The 21301-nt window shown below is 40.2% G+C and overlaps 1 protein-coding gene across 4 annotated transcripts; it reads right to left on the bottom strand.

Moving 5' to 3' along the window:
* Positions 1-100: 100 nt before the first annotated feature.
* LOC122615491 lies at positions 101-21150 on the bottom strand. Of its 4 annotated transcripts, XM_043790413.1 has the most exons (7): positions 20070-21150; positions 7782-7983; positions 7535-7718; positions 7047-7109; positions 5809-6704; positions 3112-3553; positions 101-1739 (listed from the first exon to the last, which is right to left on the bottom strand). In XM_043790413.1, the coding sequence occupies exons 1-7, from the start codon at positions 20516-20518 to the stop codon at positions 1285-1287; spliced, it is 2691 nt and encodes an 896-aa protein (XP_043646348.1). In that variant the 5' UTR covers positions 20519-21150; the 3' UTR covers positions 101-1284. The 4 variants fall into 4 exon arrangements, with proteins under 4 accessions (XP_043646348.1, XP_043646352.1, XP_043646351.1 ...); XM_043790416.1 differs by lacking the exon at positions 3112-3553 and having other exon boundaries at positions 1586-1739; positions 20070-21149; XM_043790415.1 differs by lacking the exons at positions 101-1739; positions 3112-3553 and adding an exon at positions 4886-5660 and having other exon boundaries at positions 20070-21149.
* Between the last annotated feature and the right edge of the window lie 151 nt (positions 21151-21301).

The raw sequence follows: 21301 nt of genomic DNA, 5'->3' as shown, positions 1-21301 counted from the left end.
CGCAAAGAATTTTTCAATTAAAGCTGAAAAATCTCCAAGTCCGGGATGAATAGGAAACAGAACTCTAGAGGCGGGGCAGTGGAAATCAATCTGGAGAGGGTCCTTTGGGACCTTCTGGAGACTATACTTGGATTGGTACTATTAGTAACTAGTCGTAGAGGATTCGCTAAATCAGATTCTATACAAAATGGAATTATCTCATTTGCTTTAGCTGTTGTTTGGCGGTTCTGCTCCCCGCAGGAAGGGCTGTTTTAGCATATCGTTTAGTTAATATACATATTAGATATATCTTGGACACATAGACATACACGTATATATGTACACATAGCACTATTAACGATAACATCATTGAAATAACATCCGATTTACATGTTGATTTCCTTTCGCAGTTACAAGTTTAATTTGAAAACGCTTATCTAGATATTAAATGCTAAGTTTTGTGGTTTCTATCTTTGTAAGAGTAATGTAGAATTTGTATTAGATATTTTCGATTGGTTTCTGTTTAGTTTTGATTTTGTACTTCACTGTATCAAAAGTGATATATCTGGTATATCTGTATTCGGGATCTATGATTGCCTTTAAAGAGCTCCATTCATTTGATTAGTTTCAATTTGCATAGCTTAGAAGTAACATTTATAGTGGTTCCTATAAAGACAGAGAGCCGGCCTCGAAATCGATTGGTTGGATTGTTCAGATGCTAAAGAGTTTCGAAATTCTTCTGCTTTTTGTATCGTTGTTTCGGTTTGCGATCAGGTGAAAATTTCGTTTATTTTTACCTTGACAATGTTCAAGTTTGAGAGATTCTTGGTTAAAACACAATGTAAAATCAACCTAATACACACAACGAAATGAATGCTGAATAAAATTTGGCAATTTGTTGCATAATATAGTTAGTTTCAGTTGTAAATTGTTTGTTTGTTTGTTTTCATTCGTTCGTTTTTCATGTTTTTTGTTTGTTTTGTTTGTTTAACTAAAGAAAATCAGCCTTTTCTTGCTATACACATTAAATACATATATCGTTAACCATAACCTAATGTATGATGTTATCTAGGAAGGCCACCGAAATCTCTAGAGATTTAACTGCCAGATAAAATGCGGTCAGTAAGATCAGTAGCATTGCATTAAAATCTCTATAGGTTTCTTTGGCACTCCCGTTCTTGTGTGTGTTGGTTTGAGTTGGAAGTATGTATACGTATTAAAAAATGGTTAGATCTTAACATATTTATGGGCCGAGGCTTCCTGGGTGTGCTTAGCCTTCGGTCGAATGGGCTGCTGTTGTCCTTGTTACAGCCGCGGCGGCTTGAAGCTCAGCGTGGTGCTGCACTCCATACCCACGTCCATTGCATCCGGCGTCGAGATGCCGCACTCGGCAATGGAGTTCCTCACGGAGGGCGGCTGCTCGGCTCCCGGCAGGAGGCCCACCATCAGTAGGGGTTTGTTTAGCACCGCAACTCCGCCGGCCGATCCTGCAGCTGCTCCAGGATTTCCGGTCAACTGATCACTGCCCAGGCTATTGCTACTGTTGCTCTGACTATTGCCGCCGATCTGCTTCTCCTTGTTGCGCCGCAGCGAGGATCGATACTGGCGCGGCACATTGATGAGCAGCCGCCTGGAGGTGGGATTGTGGGTGGTGGTGGTGATGGCGCCGCCGAGGCTGGGATTGAGGCCAAGACTGGCGACCGGTCGTCGGGCTGCATACTGAATGGACTCGGCGCTGTTACTCAAACGGATGTTGCCAACTAAAATCGGGTTCGGACATAGGGTTGGGACAAAGAAAAAGAGGAGAAATAATATTGCTGATGAGTTCATTTGTTTCATTCGGAGGTCTGGGAGTAGAGCAAGTGAATGTTGGTGTTGGTTTGTGGTTGAGGCGCTTTCTTGATGTTATATGGCTTACTACTCTCGTTTGCTGTGGTTGTTGCTGCTGCTGACCGTCTCTGTGGGCGTTCCGACCACAACAACTCACAATCACAAAAACGCTAACAATTAGTGTACGAAATGTGGACAAAACACACAAAACTCGGGGTTAGTAGGCAAAATCAAACAACAACAAGTACAACACACGTAATTATGCATGTATCACATGTATCGGGAGTATCGAGTGTAAGAAACACACAAAAAACAACACAAAAAGCTTTCAACATATTTCGATTTCGGTTATACACAGTATAAATAAATAAAAAAGTTTATTGTTACAAAGCAAAATCATAAATGGATAAATGGATAATGGGAGCAAAGTACACAATACGAATAAATAACTAAATTACTTGATAGCTAAATCAAAAATAATACAAATTAAAAGGTACACTTAGCAAAATTCCGATGGGCTGGTGGTGGCAACACAGAAATCTTGGCCTATCATGCTTGGTTAGGGAAATTAAAATTAGGTTGCGTATTCCGCTTCGATTCCATCTTAATACTTATGTAGACACGATAAACACTTTGAGTTCCTTCAACAACACGAAAATAAATAAAAATCTTAAACGTACGTATGTTTAGCATTAGTTGGACATAAGCAAAATTCATGATTGGATGCAATTGGTAGCTACAAAACACAAGACATTTCATTCCGATTGTTCAGCTCGCATTTGTTCTCTGTTTTCGCTTTCGCTTTCTTCTTATTCTTTTTTCATCAAAACAAAAAGTCCAAAACATTGAAAACGACTGTGGCAAAGTTGTTGTTGTGGTTATGGCTGCTATTATTGTGGCCGCTCCTGTTGTGGCTGTTGCCCTGGCTCAGATCGGCGGAGGTCACGTCAAAGGATTGGTACACGGACGAGCCAATGCTGCTGCGATGCTGCTGCTGCGGCGTCGAGTGCCGCAGCAGCAACATTGCCGCCTGCCGGGGCTCCACGTGATGCTGCAACTCGTGGGCCTGCAGGGTGTGCAAGCCACCGCCGCCGTCCAAGGAGTCGCCATCGACATCGCCATCGCTATCGGTGACCTCCACCAGCTGCTCCTCGCGCACAACGACAACAGGTGGCAGGCGGTTCAAGCATTGACTGGAGTAGTAGCATGTGTTGCTGAGCGGTTCGTGTAGATAGTTGGCCAGATCGTCGCCGAAATGAGTGTTGTTGGTGGTGAGCGTAGTTAGTCCAGCGTTATAACTACCCGAATTGACGTCCAGCAGCAGGCGACGTTGCTGCTGCTGCTGCTGCTGTTGATGATGCTGATGTTGCATGGGCGGTGGTCTTAGAAGACCCTTGGAATGTAATTGTTGCTGTTGCTGCTCCAGCTGCTGCTGTTGCTCCTTCTGCTGTCCGTAGCTATCCTCCGTATCCATCATGTCGTCATAGTGTTGCTCCTGCTGCTGCTGTTGCTGCTGCTGCTGCCTGCGGTAAAAGTGATAGAGCAAGGCCGCCTGGTTCCGCTCGCCCTCCGTCTGAGCCTGTCGCATGTCCCTGGTGCTGCCGCCACCCAAATATCCAGCGGCTGCGGCCAAACAGCAATTGCTGCACGTGTCCGCCGGCAACTGCAACGTGACCACCGCGTCCCGGGGACCCAGGAACCACTCGGAGCGGGTGCGCATGCGTGCGGTTTGGCGTTCATGGACCTAACACAGTTTCCCATTTCGGATATGTTTCGACATGGCAATTATTTGTTTGTTGGTTGATGTTGTTGTCGTGTGGTTGTAGTTGTTGGTGGAAAGACGAGGGGGGATTCAAAATTATCGCATTAGAGTTTTTGGCAATTGAAATTTAAGTTTTAGCTAGCTGTAACTTTTGCTTGATTCACTTAATTTAAAAAATTGAAAAGCCAAATTAAAATCTTTGAAATAAACAAAAGTCCACAAAAGAAAATGGGTTAACAATATTATGTGATATATAAAATGCAGCAAAATCAGCGCAGTGGAAAAAGTGCAAGATTATACAAAATGATGGAGAGAATATTCACAGGGTATTCACCGCAAAATAAAGATGAAGAAAGAAAAGCCTTAGTCCAGCTTAACTTTACCACGAATACCCCGAATACTCTAAACAAGAACATTTTAATTAGGTATAGAAACATTCAGTGAAAAAACCGCCAACAAGCGCTTTGATTGCTTATCTTGAGGTGGAAAGAACAACATTTAAATTCCGACAAAAATAAGATTAATTACAAATGCAGTTTTGGGTTTTTCGGCTCGTGTTTTGTAGTATTCGCATGATGATGTTTTCGTATTCTCGTGTTTTCGCTTTCAGCTTAACAACTAAATGTTATGTGGTTAAGAATTAGCTACCAACTATTATGCAACGTGCAGCAAAAACATACAAAAGCAGGCATCTACGATACATAGGACAGATAGCCAAGCGACAACGAATCAAAATCAAAATGGTGCACAGTTAACAATATTCTTCGGGTAGCTTAGGGGTCTAAAAAATATACTTAGTAACGATTACAACAAAATCAAAGGAAATCATACCGGAGGCTTATGATACATTGTTTTAGTTATTTCAGATATGCCACCTTCACTTTTTTACAGCAAATGATAAGAGTGGGAACATTACACAAATAATTACTAGGTGTACATGGTGTGCTACATCTAGAGATAACTACTTTATATATGGTGTCAAGAGTTTTTGAAAAGGCTGGTATACTTCTGCGATACTTATTCCAAGTTCTTTTTGTCCACAAAAGATTCGTTAAAAAGAGATTATGCGGATCCTTAACATTCGTTTCTTAAAAAGCTGCCTAATGAATACTTTCAAATAAAGCAAATCTAATAGAGAAAATCCTGACTACTAATTTTTGGAAACTTTTGAACTGCTGTCACTAATTCTATTCTTAGTATTTACAACTCCATTAACTTCTATACCGAACTTATATCCAATTGCTATAAACTTCTCTTATTGCATTCTTATTTTGTCAATCCCAATTTGTTAATTATAAAATACGCAATTTGGTGTTTAGTTTTATTTTGTTGCAACATTGTATAGCACTCGTTTTTTATTTAGTGAAAATAGGTCTTTGGGCATAGAAAATGTATTTATATAATGTTTTTATGTTTTTGTTGAAATGGTTTCACATTTTGTTGTTTTCGTTTTTTGACGTTTTTTTTCTGTTTAGCTTTGTTTGGTTTTTCTTTGTAAGAGAAGTTTGAACAAAAATAAAAAGGGGAAAATAAAATTAAAATATAAACATACAATGTAAAATGAAAAGTATTCAATCAATTTTTGCTCCGTTTTAGTCCTTTTTTACAGAGTTTTGGTGAAGTATAATGATTTCTTTTTTAATTTGATTTTTTGTACTTTTTTGTACAGTTTGGGGGTGTAAAGGGTGTGAGGGCTTAGATTCTTCAAATTCTTAAGTCTTAGTGTGTTGTTGATTGTTGTTTTTGTGTAAGTAGTAGTTGAGTTTCGTTGGCAGGCGCAAATTGTTTTGTTAGACTATGAAAATATTAGAAAAAACTAGGCAAACATTTCCAAAATGAAACAAACTTGAGCAATTTGCTGTGTGATTCGAGTTAAGAGAGGGTCAAAGTAGAAGTGAGTGATAGAAAGATTAGAGCAGATAACATTTCCAATTGACAAAATTCAAACACAAGAAACAAAAGATATTAAATTAAGGTATTACAAAAGGTTCAATTACAATAAATCAAAAATTCGCAACAGAAAACGAAAGAAATAAAAAGAGAAAACTTAAATACTAATTTATTCTTGGTTCTTGATTCTTTTCTTTTCCTGGAAAAAAGAAACCAAAACTTAAAAGAAATTCGAGCATTTGCAAAGGGGTTAGACCTAGGATCTATATAATAGATGGTATGTTCTACACAACGGTCGCAAGATCTCAAACGGAAATGCGTGAGCCCAGCAAGAAATCGTCCCTCACCTGTGGCAGATACGAGAGGCTCTTGGTGCTCTCCGCATATCGGTTGACGGCTCTCAGCTCCTCCATGGTCATGCCGCCTTCGGCGCCTCCTCCGTTTCCGGCTCCCGAGCCTCCGTTGCCTCCTCCTCCGCTGTTGGAGCCAGTTGCTCCGGCGGAATTTGAGCTGCAGGAGCTGCTGTGCCGAATGCCGCGATTGCAGCGGCTGCATGTTCGCTGCTTGAGCTTGGGAGGCGTGGGATTGCCAGCTGCTGAGCCTGAAACACCTCCCCCTCCTGATCCTCCCGCTGCTCCCGATCCCGTGCGCCTTTCTCCTCCGCCATCGAGACTCTTGGTTCCAGTGCGCAAGCGCCTCTGATGATGGCTGCTGCTCGGCGGCGCCGGCTTCTTTTTATTCTGTCGATAGCGGCGCTTCACAAACGTCATCTCATCCTCATCATCGTCGTCGTCCTCATCGTAGTCCCGCTGGTGCTGGAGCGGCAACTGCTGCTGCTGTTGTTGTTGGTAGTGGTGTGGCTGCTGGGCTCGCTGCTTGTGGCGATAGATGCCACGACTGCCCTGCGGCGGAGCTATGCTGCTGATCTCCAGTTCGGCACCAAAGTCGTGAACGCCGTCCAGCTCATCGTTGTCCTCATCATCGTCGGCATAGTCATCATAGTCGTAGTCCGTGGCATTGCCGTTGCCGTTGCCGTTCCCATTGCCATTGCCATTCCGCTTCGCGGGCAACGGCGACGATGTCATGGCATAGATGCCGGGTCCCTCCAGCGAAACCGAGAGACGGGCGCAGCTCTCGATGAACGAGTGCTCGGGGGAAACACCCAGCGACAAGACACTGTTCTCCAGCGCGGAACTGGAGCTGGTCAGCAGGGCGGGCGTCGAGCGGGACTCCTCCTGGGCCACTAAATCAGGTCGGCAGGGGGTTAACAAATGCATTGGATGACTCGTCAGAATGAGAGGGGTGCAAACAACTACTGGGCATGCGGCACAAAGCTATTGAATGGGTGGTGCAGTGCGGGTGGGGCTAAAAGCTTATCTTTCCGGGACACCAGATGACCAAAGATGAGCTAATAAGATATCAGATACATGTCTTTCGACCGCATTTCCCCCCACACACACACACAGACAGAAGTTAGATCGGACAGTGTGTAGAGTAAATAGAGGTGGAGATTCCAGAAGCAAAGCACAATAGAGTATGATTCTAGCTATATCTACGTATAGGTAAACACTTTTCAGGTACTCACGTAAGCCCCAACGCTCGCATTGGCACTGCAGCCAGGTCTTCTCCGCCTCCAAAGAATGTTGCACTGTGTGGAGAAGCGATAAGAACTTATTAGCAAGAGAATATCTGAGGAATTTTCATTGCTTTCATGGACGGACAGAAGACCGAACTCGAAGTTATTTAGCCAATCAATAAATCGATTAAGGACGCGCTCAATGGAATGAGTCAACATCTTAATAATTCAGCGACAAATTAGTTTGGTAAGTAATATCTAGCATAAGCGAAGGAACGAATATCATTTCAAAACAAATATTATTTTAAAAGTACAAACTGTTAAAGTGACTATTTATGAACGTCATTTGTTTTTTAACTTATATTGTTGAGTTTGAATTACTATATAAATTCCTATTGAATGAATAAAACCCCCTTTATTCATATGTTTTTAATCATAGTCATATATTGATAGCAATGCTATTCTAGGGGACTTCTCATATTCCCAGCACCACTCACATGCGTATTTTTGTTGAGCCAACTTGCCACGTGGCGGTGGTGGATACTGAAAGCTGCATATCCACTCGTCCTGCACCTTGAGGATGCGTCCTGTGACGCGGGCGTAGTACTCGTAGTTGTCGCGCCCAAAGATGTCGTGTGTGGCAAACTTATCAATTATATTCTGCATGATCTTCGTGGAGACCTGTAAAGCGCAGAAAACAGACTTTAGAAATGTTTGATATAATGCAGAGCTAAGCGGACTCACCTTGAACTTGAGCACATCCTCCATGCGGGCGGTTTTGCCATCGCTGACGCAGGATTGAAAGAAACTGGGGGCTACGGAAACGCCCAGCGCCTCGCTGGTCATTCCGGTGGAGGCGTGGGCCGCATTGCTCGCGATAACCCGGAATGTGCCGAACAGTAAGACTAATAGATGCTGTGTGTATTTGGGCAGCGAACCGAAGAGTCTGCAAGGGGAAAGAGAAAGGTTCTTTAGAAGAATGTCGGCAAATTTATCTTAGAGATATCAAAAGCGCACTGTGAAAAAGAGTTTCTTATACTTGTGTTTCTGCGCTTCTTTAACTTAGCGAAGTAACTTTTATGGTTTTCAAGCTATTCTAAGAGTTTGTGATGAATAATAAGCATTCACTTGTTAACCCAATCATCTCCTCTGGTCGTTTTTGATGAGCCTGACACTAATTCTCATTTGGCATTGTAATTTTATTGTCTTACTGAGTGACGATCGTTTTCTGTACATGTGTGGGCCAGATTGTAGATTGTAGATTGTAGATTTCATAAATATTGGTTGAGATCTGTTATCATAGCGAAATAAATTGTTGTCAGCTTTTTGAGCTGGCAAAGCAATTGTTACTCATGCTATTTGTTTGTATTACCATTACAGAAGTGCACTGACTCATTCTCAGGTGAGCTCCTCCACTTTTGCTGGCCGCTTGTTACCCATCAAAATCATCGTATGGCCGAGCGGAGCCGGCAAAGAAAGTCAGAGCAACTCAGTTCAGTTCAGTTCAGTTCAGCTCAGCTCAGCGCTCCCCTGTTCACACTTTCATTTTGGCGTGCCTAATGATTTTTCGAAACAAATGGTTAAGCCAAGTCTGCGGGCCCCCAGCTGCAGCCCGGTGACTTTGGCCGGGGAAGAAGAAAAACTGGTTGGCAGCCTCCTAAGCGTCCACATTACACAACTCGATAGAGGTAGCTAACCAAAACCAAAACCAAAACCAACAAAAAAATACCAAGGCAGCACCAAAAGCCAACATGAGACAAGCCAAGCCAAGCCAGGCAGGCCAGCCATACGATGGAGAAAAAAGAAAGAAATATAAAACTCAACTCAATCAATTAATGCTTTAAAAGCAACACTCGCAACACAACATCTCTCCCCAGCTGGCGCTTAAAAAGTGAAAACTTCCAGATCCAACAATAAATTCAGGGGGAGATGGCGAAGTGGGGGCTAAGGCTAAAATCGCTTGACAATGAACTATACTATAATGCGATGGCTGTCTGGCTCTATTTTCATTTTTAGATGTGGTGTGAATTGCCCCGAGAAGAAAGACTGGAAAACAGACTAACGAGAGAAACGACAGCTTAAGCCGATAAGTGTTGCATTTAGAATGAATATCTCGGTTGGAAAAGGGAGTGCAGCGATAGGGTTTCTCGAAATATACATGGAAAATATTGAAATGTCGCCAGACTCGGTTAATTGAAGTGAAGAAATTAGCCAACACAACTTCTACGACGATGGAACCCGCATGAACTGTCACAAATGGAGAAATCCAAAGTGGCGAAGTGAGAGGTGGGTACCTCAAATGCTGTAAATTACCCACACCAGTCATTAGTCCATATCACACTGCACAAAACTGAGAACGAGATGACCAGCGGTTTCTTGGAACGCCTAATGGTACTAAAAGCGATGGTTACAATAAAATAGAGATGCAAAACATATTTTTCCTCTCATTTAGTTCTTTCATCAATCATTACTTAAATGATTGTGAATATATATATCATAATATAAATCATTCCTTGCCAAAGAAACCTTCCCTGGCAGGGAAACCTTTCAAGGGTTATCGTTGGACAAGATTCCGACAGGTTCCCAGGTTCATTAGTTCATTGATATCCCCCAATTTGTTTGCTGAAAACTACAGGCGAGTCAATAAGGCGATGTGAACAACCCAAGCAATGCCACCGGACCCAACCCAAGCCAAACAAACACTATATAGCAAGTAAACCACTATTGCATTGTAAATAAAATCGGGAAAAAGGTGGCGCCAAAAGCTATAGCAAAAATTTTAAAAAGAAGATAGGAAAGAAAACCTTATCTTATCGATACAAATTTGAACTACACATGTTGCGGCTTCTTCGTGGCGAGCATCTGAACTCCTTGGAGGCCAGCTAATGATCACCTCGAACTCTTGGCCAAATGTCGCCCGATAACGACGATTATCAATTACTACGAGTATATAGGCAAGATAGTTTTCTGCTCGTTCTGGCGCCGGTTAACCGGTTAACGCCCATAAAGCGGAATGCGTACAAATCGTTTATTAATTGCATTAATTACGTGGAATGCTGTTAAAAAAGCATAAACAACCACCGCAGAAACCACAGCAACTGAAAGCGGAACAAGTGTTTACGTCTGTTGATACTGGAGAGATAAGCAATATCATTGAACCGAGAGCCGTATTTCCGAGCCCTACGATCCCAAAAAAAGCACCTCAATGGCGTGAGTAATTGTGGTTTATTGTTAACTTTATCATTTGATGATTTCTACTTTTTTGTACCTTCGCAGCTTCGTGATTGATCATCGGACCATTAGGGTCTATGGATTTCATTATATAATCGCGTTGCGCTTGCGTCGTATCACTTCGTTTGTATACGCCACTCATTTACATAATCAATAGGCCAAATAATCAACAGACAGAGCCAAGCAAATAAAGACAATAAAAAAACCGGCAAAAGCATTAGCATACACCTATTTCCACGAAACAGTGCTAAATAGTTTCCGATTTTGGAAATATTTAGCATTTAGCAGGCGTAGCTTCTGCGTATTGTTCATTGACAATCAGACAACTCGTCATTTTATTTAGATGAATCATTTTCATTTATTGTTAACTTTGTTTATTTGCCCTGCTGTTGGCTGCTTCGCTGGCTGTATTTTTTTTTTTTTTTTCATTCATAAAAATGAAATATGTCGGACAATTTTTTATTCGCCTCTTCTCTCGTTTTGTTTGTATTTTGCCGCATTTGATTTGCTTTTGTAACAGTTTTTTATCACAGTATTATATGTGTCTGCAGATATATGCGATTTGTTTTCAGTTCGTTACGTATGAGAAGTCTCGGAAGTTGAAGATGCGATACAGATGCGATGCGATGCCCTACAGAGAAACCAGTTCCCCGATGTTCCCACAAACCCAAACCCAAACCCAATTACAAACCCAACGCTTTTGTGACACTTTCGAGAGGAGATCTCCAATCTCCATCTCGGTCGCGGTTTCAGTTGCTCCGAGTGAGTAAGTCAAGTGAGTGAATTATGCCGACTGTCGAGGTCTGTGTATGTGATAAGTGAAATATCACACACAAGATAATTGAGTTTCCTTATATACATATGTACTTCAATGGTTTACATTAATGAACAAGTGCATAGTATACTTTATGGAATTCAACTGAATGATAGCTTGCAAATGCGGAATTATTCAGTCTTTTCTGGGGAATTTATAAAGAAGTAGGAAAATTTGATTTACGAGAAAGTTTCTATAAGCGTAATAATACGATGAATGTATATCAAGGAGCTCACGAAGTAACTAATGCAATTAGGAATTAAATATGTATATGCTATAATAAAATAAATCGTGTGTTAAATCCTTAATTGCAAATAGAAAGCAAGACGTAAACAGTTGCTAAATGAGGTGTCAATATTTTCAAATTGAGAAAGTGTAAACACAAACTTCTTCGAGTCGAAGCCAATTTAAAACGGAAGTTTAAGCTATTAAATATTTATTCCCCATATGAACTATAAAATATAAAAACATTCGTGTTTCCGTGCTACCAAGTGAAATCCCATTTTCATACATGAATGTTGGTCAGTTTTTATCTGCAATGTAATCGTCTGAAGAGGCCTATAAAAATAACAATATGTGGATCAATTGATGTGGTCGCCTTCGCTAATGATTCATTTACATTAGGTCATAAACCAATGAGTTTATGTTAGTCTGGTAAGGGCATTACGCATCACTCGGGCGAACAAAGAGCATCCAGTATCTGAAGGAACTACAAGTATAGAAAATGTGTGTGTATCTCTGGATCGCTTATCGCATCGGCAACATTTTTTGCCTACTAAGCAGGCCGGATCGGTCAGTTTTATAATTATGCTGTCCGTATCGCTTATATCTTGAAGCTCCCTTCTCTGTTTTTTCTGTATTTTTTCTGTCTTTTTGCATCAGCATCAATATTCATTGCGACAAGCTCAATCTGCATCTTCTGTTCACTTCCACGCCCAAGATTCGCGACCGGAGAGTCGAGTACACCGAAAAAATATGCTTATACTGAGCTTAACTGATCATTAATAGAATTTATCAGTTATTATCGTGCCATGTTAGGCATTTTCATTTGGATATATGACTTCCCCTTTCTTAAAACGTCTTTTCAACTAACGAAATGATATTCGAATGTTTTTTAAATGTCTTTAGTACACATTCAGCTGAATGAATTGGCTTCTTGTTCACTCAACAGATGCGAAAACATAACCGCATCGGCAGCAAGTTTTTTATGGCTGTTGGTCGGCAGAATACAAAAGACAATACGTCATAATAACGAACCAAGGAAACGCAATACTCCAACACCAACCACACCAAGTGCACGATGATAAAAAGCAGTTTATAGCATACATATACTAAGTGCAAACATCACGACATGCGACGGATGACGACTATGACCCACCAACCAAGCTAAAGACAATGCCCTGATTACACTCGACATCCCATTGTTTGTTTCCATCGCGGTGATCAATCATGAACATCAGATAATAAATTCACTTCTTCTCTGATGTAAGAATTTCACCAGAACAACGTTTTAATAGAAGCTTAACTGTGCTATATACATAGTACTTCAACAACGACTGATATAAAATAGGTCATGGATCGTTATAAAAGTTGGCATGTGTTCAGGAGCGGAAAAAACCAAACCAAGATTTCACTTTGTCTGCAGGTAAGACATCTGCATCTTTTATAACTCTGCCTTCTATAGAACTTTCTCGTTTTTGGGTTAGCACTACCTACCTACTGCTCCTTATAACCAATGCACCCCCTTTTTTCTCTACAAATTCTGTCAATACTGCCAATTGTTGGAAAACAAAGATAAGCATTTAACGAAAAAAAACAACGGGCCAACATACGCTGTTATCCAAAGTTGTTATAAACTGGGCAAAGTGTTTTCGGATACGAGCAGTGCCCTGACCCCCAAGGAAACCAATTCCCTGGGGACCAGTGTATATCCGCCATATGTTTTAGTGGCTGCAATGTTCGGTTGTTCGACGTTCAGCGTTCAGGGCGATTCACTGAGCACTGAGGGAAAAGTGCGAACCCAAGAGAACCCTTGATGAACAGAAATACCGAGCGAGCAGTTCACTGACGTAAATTTCCAAGCTTTTCGTCTGTTTATAAGTACATTTTTTTGCGCTCGTTTCATTTAACATTTATTGGTTTTGTTTGCCATTGTTGTTTATACACGTCGGCGGCAGTTTCGAGTTTTTATTTATGCAAAGTCAAAGTCGAATGGATACTCCTGAGGTGGCAGTCGATAAGACAAAGACAGAATTAGCAAATGCATGGAGGTACTTGCTGTTCTACCTCGAAATCTACAACAAATAGTAGATATGAAAATAAAATTATAAAGATTTAATATGTTTAATATATTATAAATATTTGGTTGCAATAAACTTTCATGGTTTATATAATAATTATATAATGTATAATATATATATAAAATAAATTTAAATTCTGAATTATCTTAACTGCCTACATACATTTTTTTAAGACAACAATCCACCCAAAAACCCATCATATCATATCCAAGGATACACCCGGTAAGAGGTTGATTTACCATTTTGTTTTTAGAAATACAATTTGGTGGTATTTTACAGAAATCACAAAACGTAAAGAATTAGTTTTGCATCCGTAGAACTTTTGTTTCAAGCAACCCCGACCGAAAAACCGATATAAAAAGAGAGAAAACAATGCACGCTTGTGAATAACCATATATAATAATAATCAGGAAGCAAAACCTCGGGCGTCTGGAAGTGGGCGATGGAAGGGAAGAGTGGAAGGGGAGGGGCTCTTCCAGACGTCGGATGACGACGACGGCTTATCGACTTATAGACAAGAACGTTGTTGTTTTTGCCGTTGTTATTGTTGTTGTTATTGTTGGTAATGCCATTTGGGACAATGCGGCTTTGTCGTTTTTGCACTGCAGTTTTTGCCATTTGTTTGTCTAGTCCAACAAAAGCGGGTAGAAATTTTCATTTATTCCTCGGCTCCTCCTCTCTCATTTCTGCACTTATCAGTATTCGCAGCAGACAGTTTTCCGTGGGCCATCAGCAATTGTCCACCAGGCAATTGTGTAAATAGCCTATTAACTATGTATGGCCAAAGACTAAGAGGCAGAAGGATAAGGAATATAAAGATGGAAACAAATAGAGAAGGAGCAGTAGAGAAAAAGACAGCCAATCGAGCGAAAAATGTAACGTAGGAACGAATTCTGAACGAAATTTACTGAGAGCATCCTCCTCAGGTAAAAATAATATAACCCTTAATATCGTATTCGGTATTCTTTATTTAAACACTATCTTTTGCTATCTTTGATAATATGATATCAAGGCAATAAAATCTCTAGCAAATAGTGTTTAATTGGTAATGAAAAGGGGGAAAGATTACCTATGCTTGTAAAACCACAGATGTTTTCATTTGGTATTTTTAAAATATCCACTTCAATCCTTTCCTTGTACTGACAGCCCAATATTGCGGTGGATGTTGAAAGCAAATAGCCATTAAAATAGATTTCATGTTTCTAACAAGAGAGGGAGGATTTTCAGACTCTACAGAAGTTTAAATTAACAATGATAATATATCCTTAAATGTTACTTTAAGTAAAGTCTATACAAAGCTCAATTTGTATCTCAGTCGAGCTTGAAAATCGAGGAGTTTGAGTTTGAGAACTGTACAGATAGAAGTTAAGCGAAAGAGCAACAGGCGTTGGAAAAAGCTCGCGAAAGCTCTTTTTCAGCCAGGCAACAAGTTGCGAGTAACAGGACTCACGGCAGAGAGAGCCAAATCGGCAGATGCGTGTAAGCGCGACAGGGAAAGCACTAGTCCCACTCTCTTCCAGCAGCTGCTTTCTTGGTTTTTTCTTTTCGCCCATCCGCTGTGTTTGTAATTTACACAAAACAAAACGGCAAGAAAAACAATACACAATTCATTTGCACAAACGTACGTTTGTATTTATGTAGGCATGATTGTGGATATTTTTGGACTATTGCAAAAACGTGCAACAATGACGTCGATCCGCTGCAATAACAGCGGCAGCAGCGGCAGCAGCAGCAACAACAGCAAAAAGGCCAGCAGCTGTAAAGTACACAAACAAAAACGATGTGCCAACTGATGGAATTAAACACTATCTGCCTCTCTCCTCTCGTCTCCTCCACACTCTCTTCCTAATTTTGCGTTTACTTTTAATTGATTCAAAGTTTCCAACGCGTGTCTATTTTTAAAGGCGTTGCTGTTGTTGTTTCTTTCGGCAGAGGCGCTATTTTCGCGCATTTTGTTTGATTTGATTCGATTGTGATTGCCCAATGTTTTTGTTGTAGCTCTGGCAATTGTTGTAATGGCTGTTGCTGCTCTTGTTGCTGCTGCTGCTGCTGTTGCGCCTTCCCCAAAAAGTAAATAAACAAAAGTAGCCAACGCAGCAGCAGCAACAACAATTACAATAAATGTGTATATAATTGTACAGGTTTGAAAAGTTTACACACACGCACAGCAAAGGTCAAGAAAATAGTAAAATGAACAAATAATGCTAACTTTTTATGTAATTTATTTTTATACTTTTGTAAAATGTAAATTTCCATTCAACAAATTAGGTTAAAATATGATATCAAGATTGTATTGCAGTTTTCTAATTTAAAATCTATATAAAATAAATCTTTCTTTAATAAAAATATTAATATAATTGTAGATCAACTAAATTTTCTTAATTGTTGCTTCAAACCAAACGACTATTAAGTTTATTTGCTTGAGCCCGCTGCTATTATATCAGCCCCTGCTGTAGAAAACACACAGATTGCCAAACTGAAAATTTACGTTTTCCAATCCTTTCGCTTTTTCCACCCGAAAAGCGCTTCCCGCGAAATGAAATAATTTGGCGGTCGATTTCTACGCATGTAGAAGTTTTAAATTTATGTTTTATTGCTGACGTTATTTGTTTACACGCACATTTGGCGTTTAGCGATCGGCGTTTCAGTGTTCAGTGTTCAGTGCTCTGTGTTCAGTGTTTAGTGTTCGGCATTTAATGTAACCAATGGATCTGCTGACGCAGAAGCATCTCCCATCCACAGCCAACAGCCAACAGCCACCAGCCAGCGAATCCCATATCCATCTCAATCAGATACTGAGTGTTTGGCAAATTAGGCAAACGCCAGAGGAAGCCCAAACAGACAAATCATTTCGGCCTGTCAATTGCAATCGATCGGCTATAAATGTTCGATTTCTTAATTACAGGCAGGCCTCTCACTTTGCGAATAAACCGATTTGAAGACCGAGAAGAAATTGCAGCGGCTAAGTATTTCGTTTACTTTTAATTGAGCCCGCGTTCGTGGGCTGGTTTCTTTGTGATGTGTTGGCCCACGCTTTATGCTCTAATTCAGATGGTTAGAAATCGATTGCAACAAAAGGAAAAACAACAAACGACCAAGTGCGCAAATGGGCAAACAACAGCAGAGAGTTAACCAAAAGCGATTCAAGAAATCCAAGCTTAACCCTTTCAGCGACTTCTGTTTGCATTTCCATTCCCGAGTTTCTTAAGTCCAAACAAGGCTGCACAGTGAATCAGCGAAAATCGGAAAGCGAATTAATTATACATATACGGTGGGAATTCAATAAGTTTTACTTTGCTGAGATATCTGCCGATCAACGAATGCTTTTTTAGGAATTTAAAGAAGTTACTTCTGTAGAAGATCTGTCTTCCGAATACTTTACACTATAAATCGGAATTCATTTATTTAGAATTTAAAATATATTCATAAGTACCAAAAAAAACGTCTGCTTGAATTGATTATATTAACGTTTAATTTATCTCAAGAGGAAGCCACATATTTAAACACCATATGTTGGTTCAATATTTGCAAGTAATACTGTTTACTATAAAGCCAAACATCCACTTTTTTTTCTGCTGCCGCACAAATTATGTAAATTGCCTGGCACATCTAAGGGTTAAGCGAACGCTTAACGCTCAAGTGAAAATTGGTGAAAATCCACACAAATGTGTCAACAAGTGCCGAGAAACAACAAAAACAAAAACAACAACGAGAACAACACCGATTTAACAACAACAAGAGTAGAGGCAGCGAAAACAACAAGAGGCTGGCTGCCTGGCTGACTGGCTTTCCAGTGAATTAACTCCCCCTGAAGATTCTTGGGGCTGCAACAACCGAATCTACATCTATATCTATATATGTACATCTAAGATCCGGTTCAGCAAGTTTACCGCAAGCTAGTTACACTACAACAAAAAGCCAACGTCTATGTGTGCGCACAGCACAACAGCGGCCACAATGCTAGTTGTTGAACAGCAGATAGCCCATGAAACTAATACCAATACAATCCACAATTCCCAGCGGTTTAAATCAAATTGATTTACTATAAAGGATTTACTATAAACTGCGTTACAAACTTGTAAAAATAGTACCCCTCTTAGGAAAGCAACATGTAAATAAACTCTTGTAATCCGGCACACGATCTGAATACTAATGCTTTAAGTAATTGGTAATACCATTCTGAATAAGGAATCGCAGGCATTTACTTGAATACTTTGTCTACTATTAATTCATTGTATTGTCGAACGTTTATGTTTGGTGAAAATATATTAAAATGCCCGCTTAGAATTTATGGACATTATGGCCAGTTTCCACAGAAGCATTAATAAAATGTCTAAATTTATAAATTTTCAAGACGTTGCCAAATTTATAGTCACTCCTATGAAATTTACTTATCGTAGATTCCTGGAAGTGATAGATACATTCTTAATTTTAGTTAAACGAAATTTCTTTTTTATGTAATTTCATTAAACTAATCCAAAATATACATATGACGTTGTCAGTGCTAAGATTACTAACCGCCTAACTGTTACAAATTGTTTAAACATTACAGATTGATTCTCAACAAATTGTATGATTTTATTGAATGATTCAAATAAAAAGACAACAATATTATTTACATTGCTAGCACGATGTTTTATCAATGGATTCCAGAGTGACTGAATCGTTTGTTAGTCGAATTGCGTTTTACTGAATTAAAAAATTCAAACAATTTCTTGTTTTCGATATGTCTTATCAATAAAATTCCATATGCTGAATCAAAGTAACTCTCATTTCATTTTTACTTTATTCATAATAAATATTTCCGTATATTTTACCCAAATTCATTTACTTAAAGCCAATTTTTCTGCCTTTTTTACAGACATACAGATGTCTTAGCATAAATATCAATGAAACGCCTTTTTTTTAGAATATTCTATGAAGTAATTCACATACAGCCGTGGACGTATAAATAGCACAAAATGAAGTTCATCTTTTTGAATAGTTTTTTTAATTAAAAAAAATTTCTTGGAAATAAAACAGCTTTCGTTCTTCATAGCTTAGCTTATAAACTAATAAATTAATTAATCAAAATGAATAAATGTTTAAAAAAAAAGATGTGGAAATTTAAAAACTAAAAAACAACGAAAAATGCGTGGTCACAGAAATAGCACAATTTCAAAATATCTTCAATTAATCATAAAAAATAAGTTTAAAAGTAATTAATGTAAAGCAAATTTAATATTTGATTGAGTATCCATGATTTTTGATGACTGCGTTACATCTTCAACCCATACTCTCCACAAGATCCTGACATCTATCCTTTGGAATGGAGTTCCAGGCTTCTTGGACACCTTTCCACAAATCGTCAAGATTCGAAATTTTTTTTTTGGATATCATAACCTTGACATCATTCTATAGATTTTCTATTGGATTTATGTCAGCGCTTTGAGCCGGCCATTCCAGAACTTGGATGGATTCGTCCTTCAACCACTTTTTAACGACACGATATGTGTGCTTTGGGTCGTTGTCGTGCTGGAATGTCCATTTCAGAGGCATGTTCTCAAACGTAAATGGTTCCATTTGATTTTTGAGAATGTCCACATACATAAAGCGATCCTTTACGCCATTGATCCGGTAAAGCGGACCCACACCTCGCCAGGAAAATGCACCCCAGCACATAATGGAACCGGCACCGTGCTTAACAGTCTTCATGGTGTACCTGGGGTTAAGAGCTTGGCCTTTTGGACGACGAACAAATGTTTTCCCATCGGGTCCTACTTTATTAATTTTTGTTTCATCGCTCCAAAGGATGTTTTTCCAAAAACTCAGGTCCTTATCCCGGTGGGCCCGTGCGAAACTTAATCGTTGCGATATGTTGCGTTTTGACAGGAGCGGTTTTTTTCTGCTGATGCGTCCAAAGAGGGAAGCTTCATTTAGTCTTCTTGCCACTAATTTCCTCGATACATTTGTGCCACATTCTTTATTTATTTCCTCCATAATTTCGCGGGAGGACTTGAAAGGATCCGCCTTGCTCTTCCGTACTATGAGCATATCTGTACGCGGATCAGTTTTTCGTGGCTTTGGTTTGCGTTTTTTTTGATTGGTCAAATATGCTGTGTTTTCCTTCACTACCTTTAGTGCATTATATACCATTTTCCTCGAACATTTCATTATTTCGGCAATTTCAGCAGGTGTATTGCCAGATTCAGTTAGGTTGAATATCATCCTCCTTTCTTCAACTGAACAATGCTTTCCTCGACCCATTTTTTTAACTTTTGTATTAAATTACATTAATTTGTTGACGAAATTTTTTAAATCACGAAAAAAAACTTAGAAAAACCACTTTTTACACGGAATTTGCTGTAAGTTCTTTAAAGTGTGATATTTCTGTGACCACGCTAAATAATCGCTCGCGAATGAAAATTAAGCATAAAGCAGAAGAAAAAAATGATAATGGTAAATTTTTGGGTTGTACGTCATCTAGAAGAGAGCAATAATCAATTCACATCAAAATTTTTGAAATCGAAAGCCAAATACTTCTGAAATAATCGATCTAAAGTTACTGTTCTGATGTGTGCTATTTATACGTCCACGGCTGTATGGTTGGCACCAACAGAATATTCATTTCTAGGAGTTGATGCTATCCTCGCGACCCCCATTGTTTTGGGTGGCCCCAGCGGCAGGCCCCACCTTCTTGCCACTCACCTGTGCAGTCGCTCCGTTTGCTCGGCTTCGTTTTGCAGATCGTTGATGGCGAACAGCTCCATCTCGCCGCTGCGCCCGAATATTCCATTGGGAATCTTGCGCAGGAACTTCTTGAGCACACTGGCGATGGTGAACACCGAATAGTTGTCCACGTTGACGAGCCGACCAGCCTGCAGGAAGTGTATGAGCTTCTTCATGGCGCCCTGGTGACCGGGGGCGCGGAATACATCGCGGCGGTTCGGCGACTCCTTGTTCAGCTTGAGGATCAGGACGAGCAGGGGCCCGGGAATGTTGTTGTTGTGCTTGCACACCTCCTCCAGCGGCACACCGAATTTGACCTTTTCGAGGCGGTACGGGTAGGCGGGGGCGGTGGCGGGGTGGCCGCAGGAGGTCACCACGTTGCCCAAATCCGCGGCGCGCCTATGGACGCGTTCTGCCCAGCTGGACATGGTTTTTCACGCGTTTTTCCTGCCTGTGTATGCTTGCGTGCGTGTGTGTGCGCGTATGTATGTGGTGGCGAGTTTTTCAGCGAGCAGAGGAAAATGTGCTCGGCAGATTTTATGGTTTTATGCTGGCCACAAACATGTTCACTTGGCTGGAATGCTAAATTGTTCGCCTGCCCAATACACGGAAATAGTCTTTTAGATTTTTACTATTTTCGACTCCTATTTTCGCGACGCAGACCCAGTTCTCAGTTCCAGCCGAAAAAGAGCAGCTTTGAAAAGCCAGCTTTGATTAAAAAATCGCCACCACTCCTGCTGTATGCATTTTTTCTTCTCTTCTTTCGCGTCTCTCTTTTCCACTGCGTTTCTGCGTTTCTCCGTTTCTTTTGCGCTTTTCTTCTTTTTGGCCAACGCCTCGGAGCTTTGCTTTGCCTTCGCTTGCTTGCCCCTCGCTTACTGAATTAAACGCCCGACTATCGCATTTCGTTTGGGTTTGTTGAAATCGCGGCGTTAGGCGTCACTTTCGGTTAGTTTAGCACTAGTTTAGTTGTGTTATTTCGAGGAGTGTTTAATTATTTTGTTGCGTTCGCCCGCACGCACGACTTTTTTCGCTGTATATTGAAAACGGAGTGTGACCATCGAGCGGTAGCAGCGAAAATCCTTTAGGTTCCGCGCGTCGTGCTAAAATACCGGCAGAAAATTCCGAAAAATAATACTACAAAAGTATAATGATAGTGGGGGTGTTCCAGCATTCGTTAAGTTTCAAAATCCTACTAAATCGCTTATCAC

The sequence above is a fragment of the Drosophila teissieri genome, chromosome 3L (assembly GCF_016746235.2).
Source record: "Drosophila teissieri strain GT53w chromosome 3L, Prin_Dtei_1.1, whole genome shotgun sequence".
NCBI lineage: Eukaryota > Metazoa > Arthropoda > Insecta > Diptera > Drosophilidae > Drosophila > Drosophila teissieri.
This window is presented reverse-complemented; position numbering and strand designations above follow the sequence as displayed.

What these genes read in the sequence shown, in the direction of transcription:
- LOC122615491 (XM_043790413.1), bottom strand. Translation starts at nt 20,518, where the DNA reads ATGTCCAGCTGGGCAGAACGCGTCCATAGGCGCGCCGCGGATTTGGGC. An exon ending in AGGATGTGCTCAAGTTCAAG is followed by an intron (nt 7,719 to 7,781) that starts GTGAGTCCGCTT and finishes TGCGCTTTACAG; the next exon opens with GTCTCCACGAAGATCATGCA. An exon ending in GGCTCAACAAAAATACGCAT is followed by an intron (nt 7,110 to 7,534) that starts GTGAGTGGTGCT and finishes TTCTCCACACAG; the next exon opens with TGCAACATTCTTTGGAGGCG.